Below are 27,154 nucleotides of genomic sequence, written 5' to 3'. Positions count from 1 at the left end.
AGAGGTGTTTCATGACAAAGAACCTGCAGTGGCAAGTCCAGGGACGTCAGCAGAGCTATCCTGGGCTCATCCCAACCAAAACCACAGACTAAGATGGGTAATCTTAGGTCTTACCTCTCGAGAATGTCTCAGGTAATCACAGAATGGTATGGTATGCCTACCGATGTCTTGATTTTTCATTTTCTGCTGCATGTAACTGAGACGTTCCAAACCTAGCCAAAAGAGCAGGTGTCAGCTATTTCCAGAGTCTAAATGAACAGCTCTACTGCTACAAACTAAACACCTATGCAGTACTATAAAATAAACACCTATATACCATATTGCTGCAGCAAACACATAATGGACTATAAAAGCAGTAACACAATTTCATAGGGTTAAAACAGACTATTTCCATTCTCTGTCAGCAGATTTCAGAGGAGCACAGCTCTTCTCAGACCATGCTGTGCTGAGTCACAGCATTCCCTGGTGCTTCTCCCAGCAGCTCACAGGGTGAAGCCAGTGAGCCGCATCACAGCAAAGCTGAAAGGTATCAGATGAACTATGCAAAGGATTTCGGAGAATGAAAGAGTTGGAGAATTAGTAAGAAGAAGAGTAAGAATGCCATTCCCTTTTCATTCCAACAGAGATGATGCAGAACTCATTTCTTGCCTTTGGAGGATGTGTTTCTGAGCAATGAGTAATGAATAATGCATGCAGAGGATCTGCCAGCAGATACAGTATAGCAGCACTGCCTGTGAGTGTAAATGCCCTGAGGAATTCACGAGAGAGGTTATTTTTGCAATTAGCCAGGATGCCACTTTAGAAGACACCTCAGGAGAGGCAACAAGGATATCGTCCTCCTTGCTTCCTACTTATTCCTGAGGATTAATACTCTGCTATCTCCCATGTGAGACAAGCAGCACTCCCAGAAAGATTTAACTGACCTTCCATCCAACCTATGCCCCTTTTGCCTCTGCAATGACACAACAAATAACCAAGTTGTGTGTGCCTGAAACATAATTCTAATTCTGTAAAAATTATGCCATGAGGTGGAAGTGGTGCAAGACACTTTGAATTTGTGAATTTTTATTATACTGCTTCTTTTTAAAAGCTGTTCTGAATTTCACTGTCTGCAAATTACCACATACTTAGCTGACTGAAATTAGACACAGTGAGCCAGTTCTTGCTGTGTTTCTCTTGTTCATCCCAGACATTGATCTCTGCAGGCTCTGAGCTCACTTGGGTGTTCTGGGGACAATCATCCACTCTAATCACCTGGCAAGACACAGACAAAACAACACTTGATTTATAGGATGACTAGCACCTCTGCAGTTCCTCTGACAGCCTATGACTTGGCCTTTCAGAGCATCACTGAAATGCCAATGACTGAACTCGCTCCCAACTGAGAAACAGATTTTCCCATTTTTGTTACAAGTTGCAGAAGACACGTTGCTTTTCTCTAGTACATACTACTAATGAAAGATGTAGCACTACAGCTTTTTAAAACAAAGTCTGAAGTCCCTCGGAATACCTTCAGAGGTATTGGGTCTCAAAGTTCAAGTCTAAGATCTGTTGCTGACGTGAGCATCTTATGTAAACAAATCAGTCTTCAGCTTTCATCTCATCAAACAGAGATAACTCTTTACAGCTGACAAAGATCCTGGGAATCTCTTTATAACTTTATAAATAGATTTTTATATATGTACACACACATACAGTTATGAAAGTTGCCCCATAAATATGACACAATAAATATGCTGTCCACAATGTGCTAAATGTTTGATGGATTCAGAGAAAACACTGTGGGACTCTTGTAGGCAGAAAACATTACAAGGCCTGGCTTACTTGTTTACAGTTGCACACCACCTGTATGTGGCTCACCACTCCTTCAGTCTATCCTAGATCATATGAAGCCTCCTCAAGTCCTCCTGCCAGCTAAGTGCAAGGACTGATTCCTCTCTGTGTAAAATCAGTAACACCCCTGGTATACTATGTAGCGAAGTCCACAGACTTCAGCACTTTCAAAACTGAAATCCCACACATTCAAACAAAAGGGAAATCAAACCTAAGCCAGACACACAAAAAAGATGCCCCAGTTTGTGTGCAGCATTTTAAATGTATACATTTTCAAGTAAGCCACACTGCAGAACTGCTCTCAATGAATGAAAAAGACAGCTATGGGACATGCAATTGTCTTGCATCTGCACATACCGGCACCTGAAGGGGTTTTTGATTCTTCTTTCCTCTCCCAGACTTCCTGTCTCTGTTTTGTTGTTTTGCTTTTGTTGACTCACTGTGGTGTAGCTCACTGGATCCTAAAGAGTCTGTGGGAAAGAGTCAAAAAACACCATTAAGCTCCAGACCTTTTGTTTACTAAGAGAAGCTCTGATAAGACTGAGAGTTGGCAGATCTCCAAAGCAAGCTGAGAAAGACTTGTGACACCTAAAGCTAATACTCATGCAGTTCGCTGCAAAGATGTGCACCATCACAAGACATAAAACAACAAATGTTATCCATCATCTCATACTATTCATACTTAGAACTGGAATCTGCTATAGCGGTTGGTAAGCAAACTCGCTGGTGGATAGGGAGGGTTTTAAGCTGGCTATAAAAATGTACACCTTTTCATTCTCCATGCATCCATTTGACCTATGATACTGCTAATGTATCCCTTAGGGAATGTGTAATTTATTTTACAGGACACTTCCATGGAGTGAGCACAGTCCCTCTGTCACTCTGGCTGTGTAGCCACAGCCACAGGGATCCCATGAGATGGGAAGAATCAGGGTAGCTGACACACAGGTGCGGTGCAGCTTAGATACCAGGCACACTTCAGAAACTCCCTACAGCACTCAGACCCAGCACAAAGAAAGTGAAGGAGTAACTCTGTACTCTCTGCTACTACCCTCAACTGCAGCTAATACCTCCTGGGTGCAAAGGAAACATTTTTATAATATCTTGGGCTCCCCAGTAAAAGGTACTGTACAAGTGTAGTGTTTTATAATTACCACCTATGGTCTTGCAGGTTTTCCCTGTTTTCTCTTTCTTAGGGGACTGTAAGCTGTTGCTCCTGCAGAAGCTCCAGTCCCTCCAAAGTGGGCTGATCCAGAAGGACGTGCTGCGTTTTAGCTTGTTCTGAGAGATGATGCTGCTGTGATGTGACCTGTCCAAGTTGTAGGAGAAGGATTTTGATTCTCTTATCTGGACATGCCTGGGAGGACTACCTGTGCAATTGCAGTCACTGTTATAGGTGGAATGTATGCACAGGACCTTCTTTTGTTTCTTCCCTGAGCTGAAAACCCCTTTTTCATCACCTTCAGAGAATCCCCAGTTCACATAACCACCTTCAGCTTCTTCCCTGTCATTGCAGGAGGGTGCTGCACTCTCTTCAATATCCAACGATGGCTGGAGACCAAGAGGATGATCGACCTTTGCAGCATTAGTCTTTTCTGATGGCAAATGACTAACAAAGTCTCTCTGGCTCCACTGATAATCTTCTGGCTCTTTTCCAATGAGGTTGACACTCCTCAAATTTTGCTGCACCACAATGCTACTTTGCAGTTCATCTCTGAATTCATCGTCCCTGTACTTGGCAGCAGTGCTCAAAAAGGACAAATTTAAGGTGACATCCTCAGAGAAAGACCCTCCCTGATGGTCAGGGGGCACCAACAAAAATTGTCCAAATCTAGAAGTTGACTTAGTCTCAGAGGATACTCCCGAAGTGAGTGTGTCACTTTCTATTTCTATCTTTTGAAAGCTCTCTTCTACCACCTTGTTACTCTCAGTCCTCAATATGTGGTCTTTGCACTCTGATGGCCACTGACTCCTTACCAAGCTCCGTAAGAGGGAGGGTGGCATGCTGTAGTAGTGGTACTTCTTGTCATACAAACACTCCAGGCTGCTCAAGGTCTTGGAATAGAGAGCATTGCTCCAGCTATGGGGCAGCTTCCTGCAGGTTCGATGTTTTGTGTCAGCCAATAAGGCTTCTTCCACCTGCAAGGTGTCTACAGCTGAAAGCACTTTCAGGATGTCCACTGTCAAGGCAGACAGGTCTTGCAAATGTCCTAGCTGGCTGTCCAGGGAGAGTAAAGACTCCTTGATATAAAACACCTTCTCATGCACTTCTTTAAGCTGCAGAAACATTTCCTCCACTCTAGGTAGAAAAATAAAAGATAATTAAAATACCAAAACACAGATCTTTACTTTTGTTTGCCAGATGATGAAGGAAGCCATTAATACATTTCAAAAAGTCAGTGTTTCAAAAAGTCTTTTTGTTTTTATGGTGACTTCCATTCCCATGAATATCTGTATTTGACAAAACCCATCCAGACTTACATGATGTCATTCAGATTACTGGCACAACAGCCAGTGACTTTTAAGGAAACAGGCTTTTTGCTCAAGGAGTATCTATTTTAAAAACTGTTATTTTCCTACTAATGTCCACTCCTTGCCAAAAAACTACTGAACTATGGACAGCAGGACACAGCTTTGGAAATGCTGCACTGGCTATTACTGTAAATGTAAAAGGCTGTAAAGTATGCTTCTTGTCAGCCATTCATCCTGCATTTCTACATTTCTTGTGCAAGCATGAGAAGGACAAGGCTCACACAAACCTACAGGTACTCTTGCATTTCTCAAACACTGGAGACTGCTGGGAAAAGGGTCTTCCCAACAACCTCTTTGGCCTCTGGGAACAGATTCTGTATGTCTGATGCCATCAGTTATCTTCAGGTAAAATTCAACTGCCCAGAAAGCAAAGCTTTTTTTTATGGTCTTCAAATCCTCAGTGAACAGTGCAAGAACTTCTTAGCCTGGAATGATATCATTTTAACCAAATCATTACCTTCACATTTCCTGAAGATACTCTCTCTGGTGCTCTATCACTAAGACAATGATAAACTACCTGCAGGCAATATGCAAAATTTGCTCCTTCCCTTTGTTACTGAGTAACTAAAAGATGTAGTATTTAACCAATAGCTGAACAAAATCGAAGACCAGTATTCCAAAATATTTTATTAATCTAAATTAATTTCTTGTATTAATGTTATGCAATGCTGTGAAGTGTGTTTCACCTTTGCACTCAGAAAAAAATCCCTTTCCAGATCTATATTTATCCACTAAATGAAATCTTCTTGCTGTAATCGATTCTGCAGCTTTTGAACAAAGCTACTTATTTTATTTCTTTTACAGGGGACATTCATTTCGCTTGTGTGTTTTTTTTTAGTATGTAGAAAATAAGATTATGAACAGGCAAAGATTAAGAGGCTATCTTTCTCTAGGTAAAACAAATTTATTAGGTGAGATCAGTATTGGCATTCAGTAAGACTTTTTATAGTGCTCACTTTCTTCAACTCTTCCTATTAAACTTAATAGCAGTTTTGCCATTGATTTCAATAGAAAGCTAAATTAGGCCAATACTGAGACTTCTGAAACCAAGACACTACATTGCAGTTAATGCTACAATGGTTATATGGTTATTTCTGTAAACAGCAGTTATACTCAATCACAAGCAATGCTCTCACAGTGTTCCTACACTGCTAAGCCTTTAAATAAAAATATGTATTGTAAAACGTACTGTGGCATGTTTCTGTGGTGCTACCTGGTCTGCAAAAGTGAAACTGAGCAACACCTTACTATACCCATTTAACCACCTACACATTGCACACATCTGGGAATGCAATTCTGCCAGCAAGGCTTCCCAGCCAGGCCTGCCATGCAGGCAAAATAGATACATTACATTTCCATCAAATCAGCAAGGCCTACATGTGTTATTTCTCCTCATGTTCACAGTGGCCATAACCTATTCCAAAATCATTAGCTTATCAAAGTCTTTTTATATGAGATATGTATAAAAAGAGCACAAATCTGCAGCAAAACACACCTTTCTGTTGTCAGACGGATCCTTTCACTGTCACTGGAACTCAGGCTTTCATTCTTCTCATGAAAATATTTTTCCACACACTGTTCCTCGAAGTCATGTAGTTTCTTTAACTCCTCATCACTCAGGTACAGCTCTGAACAAAGGAGACAGGAGTTGGTACGAAACATCCATGACAAAAAAAGAAAAGTGTCAGAACAGGTTTCTTCCCCCTCCCTTGACAAGAATGAATCAGACCTAACTCCATGAATTTGGCCTTATGTATAAGACTCAACATGCCAAATACATGTAAACGTGTTTTTTATCTTTCCTTAGGGAGCAAAACCACACTGACCTTCCAGTGCACTCCCTTTTAAAGCCTCAAAAGCACATACCCAAATGGCTGCTCACACAGATGTATTTTCTCCCAAACCTTTTCCTGTATTTTGTTATACATGTGTGACTCACAAGACTTAGTGATAGATGTGTAAGACAGAAAGATTTCACTACAATTTGGTCCAGGCATTCCCTCAGGACTATAACAATTAACAGTCCTTTCAGGTACTCAAAGCTACAAAGTTTTCACCTAATTGCTTCACATTTCATCTGCATAAAACATTAAGCAAGATTACTGGCCAAAAAAGAACATGTTCAGAAGTTTAAAACTCCACTGTTTGGGCTGCTTATGATGCTATTCTTCTAGCACACCAAGATTTCAGAAAGAACAGATCGATTATATGTCAGTATGAAGAAATGCATATGGTGGAAAGCTGCTTCTCTGATCCAAACTCTCCATCTTCCAAGCTCCTTTTTTCTTTCCTTTTTTACATACCAGAGTCCTCACTGTACTTGCTAGGGGGGTATCTGTGCCAAGTGACACGGCAGTGTTTGCTACAAGCATGTAGTACTTGGCTGCAACACACAGCTCAGCAGGAAAGCCCCCCGCAGTGTTCTGGGGTCTCCCTCTCACTCCAAATGAGACCTGATCACCTCCTAGGCTCTTTCCCCTCCTCACCCATCTATGTTCTTGCCTCCCAGATTTTACTCTCTGTAGCCTGGTATTTTCATTGATTTTCCACAGGATGGCACTGGATCCTCATTGCTAAAACCAGTTAATTATAAACACACCAAAATGTAAGTAGAAGAAACTTATCAAGCAATGCGTAGGCATATACAAAAGGGACACAACGGTACATAAACAGGAAAAAAGTCTCTTTCTGAGAGAAGGGTAGGCAAGGTGTGAGCCCTCTTCTATGCAAGGACTTTTAGATGTGCTAAGCAGTGTTTCAGTTTTCCTTGTGCCTAACACACCTTACAAGACATCCTCTGTGCTATGTCAGTGACTTATACTATGCATGCATATAAAATAAGCAGTGGTACTTCAAAGGCAGGCTGATGTATCTAGTCATGATGGAGGAGCTGAGCCTGGGAGCATCAGTAAAGCAGCTCAGCATTGATTAGTTAAGCCCATTTTTTAACTCTGTAACCACCTGTGAGCATGACAGATATCTTTAGGGATTCATGTTCAGCAGAGAAAATCTTAAGTAAAGCTTAACCTAGGCAGGGTCTGCACACCTCTGTTATTAGGCATCAAGGATGTATATTGCATCAAAAAGGATGAAGCTGTGTAATACTATGCACCAATGTTCCCCAGTGTTTTTTCAGATAAGATTACAGCCACCAGCCTCTCTTCCTGCCCATTCCCCTGCCTCACCCCATCAACCACCAAGCCTGCTATTGAGTATTCATTTCCATCCCAGCATCTTGTGGGCCCCTCCCTGCAATGGCTAGGGCTGCTCCTGGCAGAGCTGCAGAAGCTGTCAACAGTGGGACAGGGAACGCACATGGCCTTAAAGAGGCATTAGGAAAGACCCTGGGATGGAGAAGTCCAGGTTGGGAAGGGTGAAGAAGGAGGGGTTAAGGTGCACTGAAGAGCCAGTGCACAAAGGGAAGGGTGCAGTGAGGAGGTGAGAGGCCCCTATGCTCTCTCTCTGCATCTACCATCACTGGATCTCCTCTGTCCTTGGGGTCTGTGGCTACTTTCTCTGGGCAATTAAAAAGGAATTGTTGGTCTTTTCAGGACAAATACACAGAAATGTATACTTCCAGTATTCTTTACTTTCTTTCAAAATAAGGCTATTCTATCCTACAGAAAAAGCTGCCGTCACTATTTCAGCTCGGAGTTGTGATGTAACTTGACTGACGCACAGTATGTAGCACAGCAAAAGCCAAATACAAAGCAAAGCATTCCCCTAGTCACTTTTTACTACAAGAGTACTCAGACAGGCAGGTTAAATTCAGTTTTGCAAATAAAACCAGCCTCCTACCCAGAGAAACTTTTTTTTTTTTGGAGGAACTGAGCTACAAAGTCATGAGAGGCTGGCAAAACATTCCTCATCAGCTATTTCTATTGGTCTGAAGCTCAGCTTTGCTTACTTAGTCCAACGTCACCTTCCTCTTGATCCAGCTCATTTGGGGGCCGATGGTGGAAGATGCGGTTTATCAGAAGTCCAATGTGGCTCAGGAGGATGAAAGGTGGAGGCAGCCATGGCTTCTCATGGTAGGTCATAATGTAGCGGTACCGGTTGTACTTCCAGAGCTTGTTCGATATGGATTTCAAATCAAAATAAACATTACTGAGAAGAGAGATAGAAGGGTAAGGAGGGTAAAACACTCCTGTGAGGAATATTCCCAATACAGCACAAGATGCTTGTCTACAGATCTAATTTGACACTGAAAAAGAGTCCCATCCCTCCAGTGAGGTAAATCAGCTTAGCAACTTTCATTTAACGAAGCAGCAGCATGTGCCTGCAGCTAGGGCACCGAGAATGAGATCTTCAAAGCTGCCTAACGGATTTGGAGATCCAATTCCCACTCACGTTAATGGGAACTGGGCAAAATATATCCCTGAAGTGGCTTTGAAATCTCAGCCAGATTATTTAAACTTTAATACATAGCCTAACTGAGTATTCAACATTGTCTGCCTTTTTGGACTGGATTAAATGTAGGACTCAGGCTAAGGGAAGAGTGTTAACAAAATGGTTCTGCTGCTCTTCAGTGCACTCCCCCTAAACAAAACAATTGCTGCAAGAGACAGCTACATGAGCAATTCTTCTGCAGGGTACTTTTTGGAGCCCTGATGTTACTAAACATGACTGTTGTTGTACTGAATAACTTCCAGTATCTACTACCATAAACAGCAAAGCAACTTTTTGGTTTCTGCCACTGTCACTTCAGTTGAACCATCATACTATACACCCAGCATACAATCACAAAAACATCAACTTTGCTTCTGGGAGCATAATTAAATATAGTGCTGATACCCATTTTTGGTCCCACTTCTGGAACAATCAAATCACTAGGCAGAAGATTTAACATATCATCATTGCTGAAGGTTTAAATCTAGAAATAATTCAAATTACAATTTTACAACTGTGTATTAAAAAAAAAAAATGCCTTGCCACAATTTCACGAAGGGGACTTCTAATTGGAAGTGGGAATAGAATGAGTTTTGATCATTCATTTTTCTTAAATATTAATCACTACGTTTCTTCATTTGAAATTTTTTTCACCTACAGCTGACTTTTTCTTCCCCAGAAATACTAGAACTCTAGGAAAAAATAATTAACTACTGGGGTTAGACTGCTCTTTACTAATATTTTAGTGAACTTTATCAGCTACAGGGGTTTCCCTGTTAAAACCTGAAAGGTTAGAATTACTATAAAGACTCATTAATTACTACAGAATTACTATGAATTACTATAAAGACCCTTCCTACGCTGGCACCAGACATTAAAAAGCAGATAGTTAAAAACACTACAGTTAGATTTCAGTCTAGAACATATCAAATTGCACCAAACAACAGCAATTTTCAAATTATTTCCTAAAGGAAGAACATGCTCCTACAAAGTCATTATCCTCTTCCCCTGAATACCTTCTCCACTTATCTGCCAATTTAAATCTTGGGCTACCCTATGATGAACATTATACAGGCTGTCAGCACAACAAACACAATTTTTAGGAACAAAGGACAAATTACTTCAGAGCTGAATTAATATTGCTTGTTTGCCAACTGAAGTTGTCCATTTTCACGGAGTCAGATTCTGTTTAACTGGCAAAACAGTTTAGGTGTCTGCTCACCATCCCCTTCCGCCCACCCTCTTGCTTCCACCATTCTTTTTTTTATTCAACCGCCTATTGTGGTTTAGCCCCAGCCAGCAACTAAGCACCACGCAGCCGCTCGCTCACTTCCCCTGCCCCGACGGGATGGGGGAGAGAATCAGAGGAGTAAGAGTGAGAAACACTCCTGGGTTGAGATAAGAACAGTTTAATAATTGAAATAAAGTAAAATAGTAATGATGATAACAACAATATAATAATTATGATAATAGTAATAATATACAAAGCAAGTGATGCACAATGCAATTGCTCACCACCCACTGATCGATGCCTACCCCATTTCTGAGCAGCAATTGCTGCCCTCTGGCCAGCCCCCCCCAGTTTCTATACTGAGCATGACGTCACATGGTATGGAATAGCCCTTTGGTCAGTTTGGATCAACTATCCTCGCTGTGCCTCCTCCCAGTTTCTTGTGTACCTGGCAGAGCATGGGAAGCTGAAAAGTCCTTGACTAGCATAAGCAGTACTCAGCAACAACTAAAAACATCAGCGTGTTATCAACATTCTTCTCCTACTAAATCCAAAACACAGCACTATGCCTGCTACTAGGAAGAAAATTAACTCTATCCCAGCCGAAACCAGGACAACACCCCACATGGAAGATGGGGTAACAACCACCATCAACATGCCCCTCCTAGTGCATCTTTGGTGAATGGCTCTTGCGAAGTGTTGGCAGAACACATATTAGTTGCTTTTGCAGCAATATACCATAGTACCTACTTAAAGAAAGCAATAAGCAAGTTGACCATGATGATGTACTGCACAAAGAGGTAGACAGCTTGGAGGAACGGAGTGAGGAAGGAGCCAGGAGGACAGTCTTCATTGGTTTCACAGACTGAAAGTGAAGGACATACAGACCATGGTTAGCATGGAACTCAGAGCAGAGCACAGTAATGGCATGTGCTCCTCATTTGCCCCAGTGAGAAACAGAATAGTCTTTGTTACTTTCACAGAGATGTATTACTAAATTTCCAACTAAAAAGTCTACCTCCACGTAAAGGAGATCCGAGACCTCTTCATGATACTACTGCCCCATAGTTTCCATTGCAATTCAGAAGCTGTAGATACCATTTCATACATACCAGTTCTTATGCCAGTCACCCCGACTTTTTGTTAAGGGGAAAAATGATGCAGCTGAAATGTATTTGGGAGATGGCACACACTCAAGTAAACTGAAATCCAAATCTTTGATCCTTAAAACAAAGCTTTCACTGCCTCCACTGTGGAAAGGATACAGCACAAAGGCTGCTTTATCAGTACTGGAGTGTTATTCCTTTAGAGCCTCAGTAAGATCATATTAACTCATGTGCAAAAGGATATATGGCTATGAATATTTGTGAGATGAAGCAACAAATCTTAGAAATGAAGGGATCCCTCTTAATGTTTTTAAACTGTCAAAATAAGTACTTTTCAGTCTCTATAATTTTTAATCAAATTTTACACCTTTGAGGAAATTTTAACACACATTTATGAGGCAGCAGCCCTAAATTCAGGACATATTCCGCAGCGTAAAAAGTCATTAGAGAAATCATAGCTTTATTTGGGAAGTGTCAAATTTCTAAAGGTTTAGCATTAATAAGTTATTAAATGATTTAAAATGTGAAATTTAACTGTGTGCTTTCATTAAAAGAATTTTGACTTATATAACCAAAATACATAGCCATCACGTGACTGTTTCAGCAATAATAATAATGGATGCAACATCTTAAATTTCAGGTCTGTGTTGAACTATGTATCTTAAGTATCTGTATCTATTTATATACCTACTTGTCTATTTTAGGGACTGTTTTACTTGTACCCATCGCTTAGCAGCATGAGACTACATTCTGTCTGTAATGCTGAAGTACCTCCTGGAGTGCCTGGTTCTTCTTTCTTACTGAGACAAGGCCAAAGCCATAATCAAGATATAAAATTCTTCCTATTTACACTGACTGGTTCTATTTTTCCTATGTTCAACTGGTTTATCTGTTTAAGAAGGATGCCATGTAATTCTTACTATGGTGAAAATTAATTTTTCTTTCTTATTTTTTCTTTTTTGTTTTCTCTTTATTCTTTCTTCCTTTAAGGCAACTTCGTAGTCTTTCCTCCAATCCAGCTTTGGATTCACCTAATTGGAAATTCACTTCACCACCAGATCCCCTGACCATGAACTAGCTGAGTATTAGTTCCTATGTGCTTTGCTCTGAGCTCATTTGAAAAGCTAAATTTGAAGGCTTTAAAGCTTAACTTTAATTTTTAACAAAGAAACTAATATTCTCACCTTTATTCATGCAGTATTACTCATTAAGGACATATATACACTAGAATCAAAACTGTTTGAGAATAGACTCAATCTGTGGTCAAAACTCTAGTAGCCCAAAGTGGACATGTTACTGCACATATTAAATTTAAGCTGTTGAGCTGTACTGTGAAAACTACCTACCGTCTATTTCTCCAGCATAGACCTCACCAAACATCATCCAGTAGGGTTGAAATACAATATCTCGTGCCAGAGTCCAAGAAGGAGGCTCCTCTGGTGAAAGGATTGCCTTTCGTGACACTCCAAAACTCAACAGCACTATGGCCATCATGACCACAATATAGAACATGTTTGCTGTCTGGAAGACATGTTTGCATGAAAGAATTAGCTGTTAATTATATGTAAAGGAGACATACATTTTAGAGAAGATTATCAATCCCTGCTTTTACAAATCAGAATGTAAAAACAGGGCTAATAATCTAATATGCTGGAGGAAATAAAAATATTTTATTTCTATGACCTGGACTACCCAAGTATTTTATAGAGGTTAAAGTTACCCTGGACCAAAAAGGCCACAAGTCCTACTTGCCTCTCAAGTGCCTCTTAAGATCTTAACCAAGATTTGAAAAATGCAGAGACCTTATCATGGTGCTTTTCCTCAGTGGTATTTCTTCCAAACTGAGAGCAAGGAATAGCAGTGAAAATGATTTTGCCTTCTAACACTGAATCGGAATTACTATGCAAGACAGAATATAAAAGTATTAATAAAATAGTTCCCAATAACTGAGGGAAATTACAGTGGGAATCTGCATATGTCCCTCAAGACTAGGCAGCAGTTCAGCAGCAGTTTTCATATCAAAAGAGAAAAAAAATTAACTTTGATCTCAGAGAAATTTTGCCTGCTAAAATGGGATATAATTATTTGAATCAAAATGTAAAATAATAATCAGACAGTTTCCAAGAGCTAGGGGAATTATCTATAGTAGTGAGCCCGTCTGCAAAAGACAGTGATTTTTCTTTCTCCTATTACCGAGCTGGATCAGAAACTCAACTCAAATGCAACCCTTCTCTAAGGAATGAAGCAAAAATGGCTTTTGTGAATAAATTCAAATAATGAATAAATTAGAGAGAACTGAAAATCTGATTATGGTCAACTCACAAACAGAAAAAGACATGGTATTTTCAGGTAATACATTCACTATGAATTATTAAGTGACCTCTCCTTTGACCACCATTCTTTTCTGTCACTTCTGACCTTTACACATTCCTTAATAGATGACTTAACTACAAAAATATTGCTCCAAAGCATAATACTTACCATTTTCCCAATCATTGTCAGGTATGGGCCAGCATGCTGATTCACAGCAAAAAGATCAAGGAGTCGAGCATACCAAAATATTATATCCAAGCAGTAAAGTAGCCTCCCTGCAGTTTGAACAGGGCCATCGGACCAGCGCAAGCCAAAACCAATCATAAACAGGATGATAGCTATAGAATCGGTAAAATTCCAGTATTCATAAATCCACACCTTCACTTTTTGGCGGAATTTTCCAGGTTCTGAGATAAATACCTGAGTAGAATGTGGAAAAAAAAAACCACAAAACTACATTAAAATCACAGATACATTCTTTAACGCTTTTCTGTCTGAACTGTTTCATGATATTTGGGAATGTATGATTTTTTCTTTTTTTTTTTTTTTTTTGCAGGCCCATGTACTACATTTTGCCATTCGCCTTTAATTGAGGTTTGTACTTAATCTATAGTGTTGTATTGCTCAAGTATGCCACAACAAATACGACAGCTCTTCCTAAGGAAAAACGGATTCTGAGCCTGAACCCATTCACTAAAAAGCATGTTCCGCAGCAGAAAAGAGCAGCCAGTATAGAACTGTTATACATACACATCATTACAAATTAACGAGCATTTTCTAGAGGAATGGTCATGACCTGCAACAGCCCTTTCAAAAGCACCTAAGTCATGGAAAGTACCAACTTAACCTTGCTGATGGGAAAATAACTAATGTCTTTTATTTCAGACTGAAAATCCTTGTATTCCATCAAGGACATGCTAAAAACAGGTGTGCTGGCAACTAGCAAGGTAAGGAATGAAGAATGAAATGTTTACTCCTTGAACTGTGAGGTGCCCCAAAGGGATTTTAAGCTTCACTGAGCAAATGTGCGAAGTGGAATCTTTGGGAGGCCATAAATAAAGCCTTTGCACAGTGTGCAAGTGAGGCCAATTATGCAGCGCTATGTAAGATCACACTGATAAGTACCAAGCAAAGGAGAGATTTTGAAATGTTACACCCTGATCCTACAAGAATACGCATATGAACACATTAATGTAAACAAGTAATCCTACTTAATTCAGCTGGACTAACTCACATGAGGAACTAGTTGCTGGATCAGGGCCTAAGGCTTAACAATTAGTTGATACAATCTAGAGAAATAGAGGTTTGCAGTTATATATAACGAGGCTCTCAGCAGTTAATTAGCTGCTCATGTAAGACACAGTGTCCTACAAAGTCTTTGCCAGCAGACCAGAACTAGTACATGGACAAAGAAAATCAAGTAGAAGACATGAATTTCAAACTCTCCAATGAATGTTAATGCTAGAAAGAAGAGCTGATGTTTCCACTGTCCCACCACCAACACAATGCAACAGCACAATGGTGATTTCCAAAGTGCTTGCTATTTCACATTCAATTTTTTTCTCAACTAGACAATCCTTGTGTAGATTTTTTCAATTTTATCTCATGCAGCCACAAAACTTGTATGTTTATCCAAGCTTCAATATATTCCCAGCATTTCTGCTGCCCCTTGAAATCCTTCACCTCTCTTGTACTGATGTCACAGTCTTCTGAGTGATCTGTTGTAACAGCAGCCTTCACTCACAACTGTGACTGCTTTTTTGCACTTTTATTCCTCTGAAAGTACAGCATTTCAAATGTCATATAAAAGACAATTCATACTATTGTTGTTTACTATGTGCCAATTCTACAGTGAAGATATGTCCAATCAGATACAATAATTTGGGGAAATACATAACTGCATTTGTCTCCAACCTCAGGTTTGCAGTGCATACTGTGTTCAGTAGCTTGGATCTAATCAACTGCAAATAATTGTGAATAATTTTGATTGGAATATCATTTGTCCATGCTCAACGAATCCAGCATTAAAAGTTGATGGTAGTTTTTTTCCAGTTTCATTTATAGAGGGTCAGTTAGACTTGATGGAGAGCCACAGATTATTCTACACATAACACCTATTAATTGATAACAATGTCCACACTCAAAGTAAATTATCTAAAGACAAATTCCATATTTGTTGTAAGAAATCTAATGGTCCACTCAAAAAAATTAAGAAATGGGTGCCTACACTGCGGCTCAAATATCAATTCAGCACAATCATTCTCAAGCAATCTGCACATTACCACTGGATTTAGAAACAAAACCAGACATTTAAGGACAAACTTTAAGATGCCCTTTCAAAGCCCAAGTACTGTTCTTCAAATAAAGGACTTGTCAGAAATAAATGCCCTGTATAATTCTTTCCTCTGCTAAATTCTCTACAAAAAGAATGCAGGATTTGGCATTCTTCAGTTATGGTATTCTCTGGTTTATAATATATCCTCTGTAGATGAGAAGTGTGAATGGAAAAACTTACCTCCCTGACTTTTTCAATAGCAGTGCTGAAAATATAAATGATAACAAGCCACTCTTGCACACTTGGTCTTGGTTCCATCTTCACCAACACAGTGTAAGTGAAGAGCATGAGAAATGCCATGTACGCCATCTACAAAACACATGGTACACAATCCATATGCACAAAAATCTCCAACAAATTTCTGCAAACATATTAACAGGTGATTAGCCTGACTATATGTATTTGAACTACTGGGGCACTGTCAGATTTTTGAGCCCAAAATCTTTCCTCCCGTTCTGCAAAGTATTTTTTATGGGAATATCCTTACACATCATTTGGAAATCGGTGCTTTAATGTTGAAAAATTGGAGCAGAAGATGAACTATTACAGCACATGTTCACCTAGGCCCCAAACTCATGTATGAGACAGACTATTTTATCTGCACACCGTTACCTGAATGTAAAGGCAGTGCTATGCTTTTATCCTAACCTGTAGGAGCAAGTAACCATTTTCAAAGCTACATGAGCCACCACTGCTTAATCAGTGCCTTCCAAAATGCAAGAAGAACGGCATCATGTGGAAAGCACATATTTTAAATGTACTAGAACATGCTATAAACATACTGAGATAATAGATTAACAACCTATAAAACTGTTAACAACACCCTGTTAAAGGAGTAACAGTTTATGTACATGGTGGTCTGAACCACCAAGCAGCCTGATCTTAAACATCCTAAGCTCTACTGACACAAGGTTAGCTACTAAAATTGATTTAATAAATGCATATTGCTCTACGGCAGAGGATATCCTACAGATAAATGTTCACTCCTTCAGAAACAGTTCCTGAAGAAAGGGACACAAATATCTGTGAGGTATTTAAGATATTTAAGGCCAGCTTAAAATCTATCTCCACATGTGCAATTAACTAGTGTAATAAGCTGTGCTTGGGTTTTTGTTTTGTTCCTTATAATTGTTGGTTGGTTGGTTGGTTGTTTTTCAATGCAGCTGCAGGATTTTAGCAGAAAAACTTTTCAATTAACTGTGAGAGAAATATTAAAATGTCTTCCCATCCACCCCCACCTGTACGTGGCTGCAAATCAATGCTAGGCAAAGTAAAAGCAGCATCAAGAGGTATTTGAAGGATCAAAGGAAGGTTTTGGCAATCCGAGTCCTAGCGTGATGACCAACCGTGTGAAACCAGAACTTGACAATTGGTGCGTTGTAGAACTCATAGATTTTTCTAGTGCCAGGCAGGTTTCCTTGTCCACCATCTACTTGGCTTTCATCAGACTTCTGAGCAACCTTCTCCACATCATAGTCCTTCTTTAAAAGGAAACAGCATTTTAAAAGTAAGAAACCATGGTCTGTGATTGCAAAGGTTGTGCCATGTTAGAAGGAAGACAGGCACAGATGTTTAAGCTATGTTCTGAATATACTAACCATTACTGTAGCTTGATTTTGTCTGCTTACAACCATCTCATTTGCAATAATTAACATGCACACTTTTCCACTATAAATACTCATTTAGAGTTTGCTCTTATGACTACAGGCAGTAGACTGGGCATCAGCAGACCTGCATCCACTCCTGTTTCTGCCACTCATTTCTTTAAGAAAGTCATTTAATCACTCCATTTCTCACTTTCCCCATATGTGAAACACAGATAAATAACTTAACTCCCAATACGACATAGCTGTGTTAGCTAGAACTCCATTGACAACTGTGGCACATTCTGAAATAAGGGAATAAGCAACACATTCCTGCTCATGTATACACTTGCACGGAAAATTTCAAGACAGTGAAATTCTAAATACAGAATCTAATTACTATTTTTGATGTATTGTATGCCTGGATAGAAGATGAAGATGAAATAAGTACTCTCTTACAAAGATCCACCTACAAAAAATACAGGTAACTTCTTTATTATCTTCAGTAAAATAAAAACAAAAAAAAACCCAAAAAAGCAAATACACTTGATTCTATATCAGAGTTTGACACTTGTCTGAATACCCCTCCAAAAGTACAAATATCTGGTTGCTGCTGAAGCCTAAGAAGAGGTGCAGACACACAGCAGTGGGCAACTGACAAAACCATAAGGTGCTGAAAGGAGTCTTCAGAGATGAAGGAGAGAGGCCTGGGGGAACTACAAATAGCTAATAGCTGGGCAAGGCTGAGTGAACCAAACTATCTTGTTCAGTTTTGTTTCAATACTGGCCTTAGCTAATATCAATGCTAAAACTTACTGCTACTAGACAGCTGCAGTATAGCACATTTCATGTGACATGTTCACCCCTACTACACAACATTTCCTTGGGTTATAAGGGGAAAACTGATTTTTTTCATCACATTAGACTCAGAAAAGTGCTAAACCAGAGAATTTGATACACAGAGTCATCCCAGTGTGTTAACACCAGATCCTCCAATGTGAATGAGAGAATTTGTCCCATGAAAGAGCGCAACTTCCAGCTGCAGCAGGTCACTGGAATTTATGACTGTATGTGAAAGATGCTCTATATGGCACATGTATGCTGCTAAAATTTTCTGCACACTATTATATAATATTTCATATCAGAGTATTTAAGAAAAAGTGGTAGCTCAGTGGTAGCTTTTGTTTTAAACAACACTCTGCATCAGATAAAATCAGAAGTTGAGCTTATTGCTAGCGTAGGAAGGAAGCAGCCCTGCCCCAGGCAGGTCAGAAAAGTGCTTACGTGCATTGCTGTGTTGCCTTCTACCAGACTGCAGGGGTGGTCCTGTTGCAAATAATCACAATTGGCCTGACCTCTGTATCATAACTGTTACCTAACCCCATAAAAGGCATTTTTGAACTGACTATATTAGACAGGCACTGCAGGAGATAAAAAGCATTTTTCTGCATCAGAGAGAGAAAACAGTAGTGTGGCATTGACAGGCCTACCACGCTGCTGCGAAAGTCCTCAATGACAATTCGCTCTGTTTTATTTTACACAAATTGAAAGCTAACTGACAAGGTCCCAAGCAATCTACAATGCTTATCTGCTGTAAGATAAGCAGAGCAGAGAAAAAGATTGCCTGACAGCTCTCACTTGACAATCCCGTTGTCATTGGTTAGCACGTTACCAATGTTTACCCTTTTGGATGGAAATTCTCTGTGTCTGCTGACTACCTCAGACCGAAAACTTTTGGAAATTTTCAGTTCAAGGAATGCGTTGTGAAGAATGAGAAAAAGAAAGGACAGGCAATTCTGTTCAGCAGATGTCTGGGGGAATCATAGAATCATAGAATTGTTTAGGTTGGAAAAGACCTTTAAGATCATCCAGTCCAACCCTTAACCTAACATTACCAAGTCCACACTAAACCAATCAAGGGTAGACTAGACTAAATCATGTCCCGAAGTGCCACATCTACCCGTTTTTTGAACACTTCCAGGGATGGGGACTCTACCACCTCTCTGGGCAGCCTGTTCCAATGCTTGACTACCCTTTCCATGAAGAAATTTTTCCTAATATCCAAGCTAAACCTCCCCTGGTGCAGCTTGAGCCCATTTCCTCTTGTCCTATCGCTAACTACTTGGGAGAAGAGACCAACACCCACCTCACTACAACCTCCTTTCAGGTAGTTGTAGAGAGCGATAAGGTCTCCCCTCAGCCTCCTCTTCTCCAGGCTAAACAATCCCAGTTCCCTCAGCCACTCCTCATAAGGCCTGTGCTCCAGACCCTTCATCAGCCTTGTTGCCCTTCTCTGAACACGCTCCAGCACCTCAATGTCCTTCTTGTATTGAGGGGCCCAAAACTGGACACAGTATTCCAGGTGCGGCCTCACCAGCGTCGAGGACAGGGGGACAATCACCTCCCTGCTCCTGCTGGCCACACCATTCCTGATCCAAGCCAGGATGCTGTTGGCCTTCTTGGCCACCTGGGCACACTGCTGCCTGATGTTCAGCCGGCTGTCAACCAACACCCCCAGGTCCTTTTCAGCCAGGCAGCTTTCCAGCCACTCTTCCCCAAGCCTGTAGCGTTGCATGGGGTTGTTGTGACCGAAGTGCAGGACCCAGCACTTGGCCTTGTTGAACCTCATACAGTTGGCCTCAACCCATCGATCCAGCCTGTCCAGGTCCCTCTGCAGGGCCATCCTACCCTCGAGCAGATCGACACTCCCACCCAGTTTGGTGTCGTCTGCAAACTTACTGAGGGTGCACTCAATCCCCTCATCCAGATCATCAATGAAGATATTAAACAAGACTGGCCCCAAACCAGAGCCCTGGGGAACACTGCTCGTGACCGGCCGCCAATTGGACTTAACTCCATTTACAACTACTCTCTGGGCTCAGCTACCTAACCAGCTTTTTACCCAGCGAAGAGTACGCCCGCCCAAGCCATGAGCTGCCAGCTTCCCAAGGAGAATATTGTGGGAGACGGTGTCAAAAGCTTTGCTAAAGTCCAGGTAAATGACATCCACAGCCTTTCCATCATCTACCAGGTGGGTCACCAGGTCATAGAAGGAGATCAGGTTGGTCAAGCAGGACCTGCCTTTCATGCCGGCTGGGCCTGATCCCCTGGTTGACCTGCACTTGCCTGTTAAGTTCACTCAATATGAACCTCTCCACAATCTTTCCTGGCACTGATGTCAGGCTGACAGGCCTGTAGTTTCCCGGGTCCTCCTTCTGGTCCTTCTTGTAGATGGGCGTCACATTGGCAAGCGTCCAGTCATCAGGGACCTCCCCTGTTAACCAGGACTGCTGACAGATGATGGAAAGTGGCTTGGCAAGCTCCTCTGCCAGCTCCCTCAGTACTCTTGGGTGGATCCCATCTGGCCCCATAGACTTGTGAGCATCCAGGTGGCATAGCAGGTCATTAACTGCTTCCTCCTGCACTATGAGGGCTCTATTCTGGTCCCTATCCCTATCCTCTAGCTCAGGGGCCTGAGTATCCTGAGGATGACTGGTTTGGCTGTTAAACACAGAGGCAAAGAAGGCATTAAGTACCTCAGCCTTTTCCTTGTCCTCGGTGACAATGTTCCTCCCCACATCCAATAAAGGATGGAGATCCTCCTTGGCTCTCCTTTTATTGCTGATGTACTTATAAAAGCATTTTTTATTATCTTTTACAGCATTGGCCAGATTGAGTTCTAGCTGGGCTTTTGCCTTTCTAATTTCCTCGCTGCAGGACCTAACAAGATCCCTGTACTCCTCCTGAGTTGCCCGCCCCTTCTTCCAAAGGCGGTAGACTCTCCTTTTTTCCCCTGAGTCCCCGCAAAAGCTCCCTATTCAGCCAGGCCGGTCGTTTTCCCCACCGGCTGGTCTTCCGGCACACAGGGACAGCCCGCTCCTGCGCCCTTAAGACTTCCTTCTTGAAGAAGGCCCAGCCTTCCTGGACCCCTTTGCCTTTCAGGACTGCCGCCCAAGGGACTTTCACAACCAGGGTCCTGAAGAGGCCAAAGTCTGCCCTCCGCAAGTCCATCGTAACAGTTTTGCTGCCCCTCCGCTTGGCATCACCCAGAATCAAGAACTTTATCATATCGTGGTCGCTAAGCCCGAGACGGCCTCCAACCTCGACATTTCCCACAGCACTTCTCTGTTAGTAAACAGCAGGTCAAGCGAGGCACCTCCCCTGGTAGGCTCACTTACCAGCTGCGTCAGAAAGTTATCCCCCGCATGCTCTAGGAACTTCCTAGACTGTTGCCTCTGTGCTGTGTTGTATTTCCAGCAGATGTCCAGCAAGTTGAAGTCCCCCACGAGAACAAGGGCTAGCAATTGCGAGGCTTCTGCCAGTCGCTTTTAGAACGCCTCATCTACCTCTAGATCCTGGTTGGGTGGTCTATAGCAGACTCCCAACAGGACATCCGCCTTGCTGTCCTTCCCCCTCATCCTTACCCATAAGCACTCGACCTTATCATCACCACTGTCAAGCTCTATACAGTCAAAACACTCCCTAACATACAGAGCCACCCCACCGCCTCTCCTTCCCTGCCTATCCCTTCTGAAGTGCTTATAGCCCTCCAGTGCAGCACTCCAGTCATGAGAGTCATCCCACCACGTTTCTGTGATAGCGACTATGTCATAGCTATCCTGCTGTACAAGGGCTTCCAGCTCCTCCTGTTTGTTGCCCATGCTATGTGCATTGGTGTAGATGCACTTGAGCTGGGCTATCGATTTCACCCCCAATGTTGCCATGCTGCCCCTGGGCTCCTCACTAGTGGGCCCGTTTATATCCCCTTCCCCCTCCGAACCTAGTTTAAAGCCCTCTCAACGAGTCCCACCAACTCATGGGCGAGAATCCTTTTCCTCTTTGGAAACAGCCGATCTCCATCAGCCACCAGCAGGCCCGGTGCCGTGTAAACCTCCCCATAATCAAAAAAATGAAAATTCCACCTATGGCACCAACCTCTGAGCCACCTGTGAATCAGGTGAGTTTTCCCATTCCTTTCAGCACTCTTAGCTGCCACTGACGGGATTGAGGAAAACACTACCTGCGCTCCTGATCCTGCAACCAATCGCCCCAGTGCCCTGAAGTCCATCTTCATTGCTTTAGGACTTCTATGTGTAATCTCATCACTGCCCACCTGTACAACCAGCCATGGATAATAATCAGAGGGCCTCACGAGGTCGGTGAGTTTCCTAGTAATGTCCCCAACCCGGGCCCCAGGGAGGCAGCAGACTTCCCTGTGGGATGGGTCCGGGCGGCAGATCGGGCCCTCAGTTCCCCGCAGGAGGGAATCACCCACCACAATTACCCTCCTTTTTTTCTTAACAGGGGCAGTCGTAATCCGTGGGGTTGACTGACTGGCCCTCAACAAGCCCCTGGCTGGGCCTTCGCCTTCACCTCCCTCCCCGTTTGCCTGGCCCTCAACTCCCAGAGCCCCATACCTGTTATGTGAGGGCAGCTGGGGAGATGAGGGAGGCCGGGAGGGGATTCGCCTGCCTCCCCGGGCAGGGACCTCTTTCCATTCCCCCCATCTCTTGGATCCCGTCCTTCTGCTTGCTGGCAAGCGGGCAGGGGATCCTCCGCTCCTTGTGGGGCCTCCGCCTGCTGCCCTGGCCCCAGGGACGGTCGGGTGTGGCTCCACCAATCCATCTCCCTCTCGCACTCCCTGATGCTCCTCAGCCTTTCCACCTCCTCCTTCAGCTCTGCCACCAGGCTGAGCAGATCATCTACCTGCTCACACCGCAGACATTTGCCGTCTCCGCTGCCCTGCGGTACAGGCGACAGGCTCAGGCACTCCCTGCAGCCAGACCTGGACGGCTGCGTGTCTGTGCGGGAGCTCCCTCTGGGTCTCAGCATTCCTTCTGGCGGCGGCTTTCGGGCGGGCGGGTACCACAGCTGCCAGGTGTTCTCCTGGGCGGACGATGACCACTGCCCGAGTTTCCCTTCGGAGCTAGGAGCGGGGGGACTCGGCCTTCCCCGCGCGAACTGCCGCGCGCTCCGACGCGCCGCGCGCTGTCTGCCCGTCCCGGTCGCTCGCGCTCCCCGGCAGCTGCTTTTGTAGGTGGGGGGGTTTGGCCGCCGTCACTCCTGTCCCCGCCCACGCTGCGTCAGAGCTGCCGCACGTCAGCAGCTCGCCCTTTCCCGCTCTTTTCTGCTCCGTGGGGAGGGGGGCGGGGCGGGGCGGGGCTGCCCGCTCCCGCCCTGCGCTTTTGGCCGCCGCAGCGAGGGTGCCCCGGCGCCAGCGCCCGCTCCCGAGCCCCCCGCCGCGGGGACTGATTCTGACCTTAAAAGGCAGAGGCTTCGCCGGTGCTGGAGACTCTCCACGGACAGGCCTGAGAAGGATCGGTGTGCAACCCCCGGCCCCTGCAGCGTCTGGCAGCGCTCCGCTCAGGTGACTAAGCCAAAAGCGCAGTGCTTCCCTCGTGCGTTAAACGGCATCTCCGCGGGGCTCAAGCCATGCAGAAGTAGAGATACCCTGTTTTTCAACAATATGGGCAGGAACTAGACCTCTGGAGGGGCTATGGTGTAACTCAGGTGTGGTGGTACATCTCCCCCCCCCCCCCCCCCCTCCCGTTTTTCTGTTCCATTTTTCCCCTTCACTTCGGCCGCTTTACAATCTCAGGAATTCCATGCCGCAGCTTTTGTGTAGCGAGTTGGGTCAGTTAAGCGCCCCTTAATTGTACCAGAAACTCCTACATGGCTGGAGCAGAGAGCGGCCCTGGTCTTATCCAGATTCATATTATGGCTAACGAGGGGAACGAGAACAAACAGCTACCCCGGACAGCCTTGAAACAGGGTGCTATCATCGCTGCTGGAATTCCAACAACAAGCCGACCCGAACTGTGCCTCGGATGGAAACTTACTGGTGATTAAAGTCAATCATCTCACAATCCTACAAACAGCAGTCCTAAGTGAGGCCCTTTCAGCTCTCCTGGACCGCCGCAGGCCGCACCAGCATCTCCCTCTGATCAAAATGTCTCTCGGAGTCAGCGAAAACTAGCAGATTCCAAAAGTCTGCTGCCACCAGAACTCCATTGTTGGAGATCGACAACGGGGCCTGGGCTGCTGATATTCTTCACTCCTCGAGACTCTGCTCTCGCCCATTGAGAAATGCCAAGGCATTAGCCGTATTTCACTAAACTCGAGGGGAATTGTTAACAGGTATACTGTTTTCATACATGCATTCATATTTGTGAGTGTGCATCCATGAATCAATTTAAGTAGTCTGTACATGTATGATTTATTTTTAAAGGGAGTTTTATACTGCTGTATTATTCTTATAGCATTACCCTCATAAACCGTTGACCAAGTCTGAGACTAAGAGTGGGCCCAGCCGCACCGAGGCTCCTCCCTGAGAAGGAGTTTAGAAAGCAAGGGGGTCCATTCTGAACCTCGTGACTCAACGGGAGGTATCCTCTACATACAATCCTCTACATACAATCCTCTACGTACAATCCTCTACGTACAATGTATCCTCTACATACAATACATACAATACGTACAATAAAGGGTATCCTCTACATACAATTTCTCTCTCTCTCTCATATAATCCAATTTCCTTTATATATTTTTCCTATGTACTAGATATACATATATGCATATATATACATTATACTTATCCTTATAAACCGTTGACCAAGTCTGAGACTAAGACTAGACCTAGCCGCGCCTAGGCTCCTCTCTGAGAAGGAGTTTAGAAAGCAAGGGGGTCTAGTCTAAACCTCGTGACTCAACGGGAGGGCCCCACACACACACCTTGCTTTTATTCCATATATACGCAATGCTTTTATGAATCATTTTAGCTTGTTGTGATTTAATTCTCTTTTATGTGTTTCTATGTAGTAATAGAGTGAACCTTGCCATCTTCGAATCTAAGTTACTGTTTTGATCAATTTTGTCTAATCACTTTATTAATCATTGATGATTGAGTGCTATTAAAAATACTATAATCAAATTCTGCAATTTGCTACAAGTAAATTCTAACTTTTACTGAATCAACCTGTGTAAAGTCACTCATTCATAGTGAATCGACATAATCAGCAGGATTCACAAACCTGCATTCGTGACATCAGGAAACAAAATCTCAAGGAGAGACTGAGAGTGAAGGATGGCCATGGAGAGGGTGAGAGGCTGCTGGCCAGGCAGAGGGGAAGGAAAGAGTGAGCTGGAGATGACAGGACCTGGACTGCCTCAGTTGTGCTGTTTCTCTGCTTTGGACAGCTTGACTGGGCAACCTGAATTGAGTTTTATGGATGCGATTTTGTGTACAATATGAAACCATTCTTAGATTATTTGATATACGAGACTACATAGGTATTTATCTGCGGCTTGAATAGGCTTTGTGCCCTAAAATACCTGCATAACTGACAGATAATTATAATCTTATTATAATTCTGTGAGGTTGGGAAGGATTTTCTCATTATGACCAGTACAGAAGTGACACCGAGGACAGATGAAGCGACTTGTCCAAGGTCACTTCAGTCTGTATCCAAACCAGGGATCAAACCCCTACTTCCTGAGAATTGGGCCCCAACACTGCCAGCTGATCACCTCCTTCTCACTCCTCAGGATTATACTGTGGTAAACAGACAGACCCTGACACACAAATAAGTGATCACTGCAGACTAACCAGAGACAAGGCATCTTTAGAGCTGGTTGGGCTCTGATCCCCATGATACCATGTGAACTGGTGGAAGTCTTGAGACTGAGGCACATGAGACATTTCTGCCTTGCTTTTAAACTCCAGCATCAAGATGGTGGGAGGCAGGAGAATACTCATGATGACCTAAAAGAGAGACACAAGATTCAGGAAATTAATTCAGCAGTGATAGCATAGATCTGAGGCCATAGTCAGCTATGCATGGTGCCAGCACAAGCCCAGTACAATTCCACTGGCCTGGGAGGGAGCCATGGTGCAGGGAACCTCTGTATCACATTCCTACAGCCTCCAAAGAAGTGTATTGCTCTTGACTGTTTTGTGGCTTTGAAGAGTGTCATGGTATCTGAGGATACTTTAGATACTTCTCCCTATGTCTGGAGCGCATTCCTCCCATAAGCAGCTCTGCAGGAAAACCAGCAATGCGGGGCAGCAAGGGCAGGTGGGGAGGGACTGAAGGGTGCTGAGAGAATGGGAACAGCAAAAAAAAAAAAACCTCACAGAATGCATTCTCCTAATGTCATCCCACAGCTGCTTTTGCAAACAAGTAAAACAGAAGCAAGTAGTGTCTTCGCTCCCCGCCTTTCTTTTCTCTCCCAGATGTGCACATTCTAATCCATACTTAAGCACATCTGTGAAGCCGCATTAGACACATTCATAACCACAAAGACATGTATAAAACATCTAAACAGCATCTAAATGCTCAGAAAAAGCTAGAGAGATGTTACCTTAAACCAGGAGTTCTTTCGCATCTTCAGGCGTCCCATCCACATATCAGTCAGCAGCATTTGAGTGCAAGTATGGGATACGAAAGGCCGCAGCCCCACAGACACTGCTAGTTTTAAGCAAGTTGAGTTGCTCCAGTTTTTCAGTTCATAGGTCAGCAACTTCATGGCCATTTGCTCATTTTGTTTGAACGCTTTCTCCAGCACATCTAAGGCAAGCTGCCCAAATTCCCTAGAGCAGAAAGGAATTAACAGTTAATATAACAGGGATCAGTCAAAACTCAGAATCACCGCTGCAAAAAGGTTGATTTGAAAACTCCATTAACCAAAGTTCAGCTAACAATCTCACTAAGTATGCCTTCTCCCATTCTTCCCATTGCTTTACCAATATATCTAGTGAAAAATAATTTGGGGAGTAAAACTATTTAGTCCTAATTACAAGGTTTAGGGTCATCCTGTTTTCTATTTTTTTATT

At 43.1% G+C, this 27,154-nt stretch overlaps 1 protein-coding gene across 1 annotated transcript in view; it reads right to left on the bottom strand.

Annotated features, from left to right (window-relative positions):
* The window catches only part of TRPM6 (transient receptor potential cation channel subfamily M member 6), a 94,527-nt gene that overhangs the window by 20,582 nt on the left and 46,791 nt on the right, over positions 1 to 27,154 (bottom strand). The window contains exons 17-29 of the mRNA XM_075727092.1: positions 26,683 to 26,911; positions 25,928 to 26,083; positions 17,086 to 17,220; positions 15,920 to 16,048; positions 13,573 to 13,824; positions 12,438 to 12,612; positions 10,736 to 10,850; positions 8,273 to 8,472; positions 5,861 to 5,993; positions 2,988 to 4,132; positions 2,191 to 2,303; positions 1,128 to 1,254; positions 115 to 212 (exon numbers count right to left, since the gene is read on the bottom strand). Of these exons, the coding sequence (XP_075583207.1) occupies positions 115 to 212; positions 1,128 to 1,254; positions 2,191 to 2,303; positions 2,988 to 4,132; positions 5,861 to 5,993; positions 8,273 to 8,472; positions 10,736 to 10,850; positions 12,438 to 12,612; positions 13,573 to 13,824; positions 15,920 to 16,048; positions 17,086 to 17,220; positions 25,928 to 26,083; positions 26,683 to 26,911 (3,007 nt within the window). The remainder of the gene's footprint in view (positions 1 to 114; positions 213 to 1,127; positions 1,255 to 2,190; positions 2,304 to 2,987; positions 4,133 to 5,860; positions 5,994 to 8,272; positions 8,473 to 10,735; positions 10,851 to 12,437; positions 12,613 to 13,572; positions 13,825 to 15,919; positions 16,049 to 17,085; positions 17,221 to 25,927; positions 26,084 to 26,682; positions 26,912 to 27,154) is intronic.

The sequence above is a fragment of the Pelecanus crispus genome, chromosome Z, assembly GCF_030463565.1.
Source record: "Pelecanus crispus isolate bPelCri1 chromosome Z, bPelCri1.pri, whole genome shotgun sequence".
NCBI lineage: Eukaryota > Metazoa > Chordata > Aves > Pelecaniformes > Pelecanidae > Pelecanus > Pelecanus crispus.
This window is presented reverse-complemented; position numbering and strand designations above follow the sequence as displayed.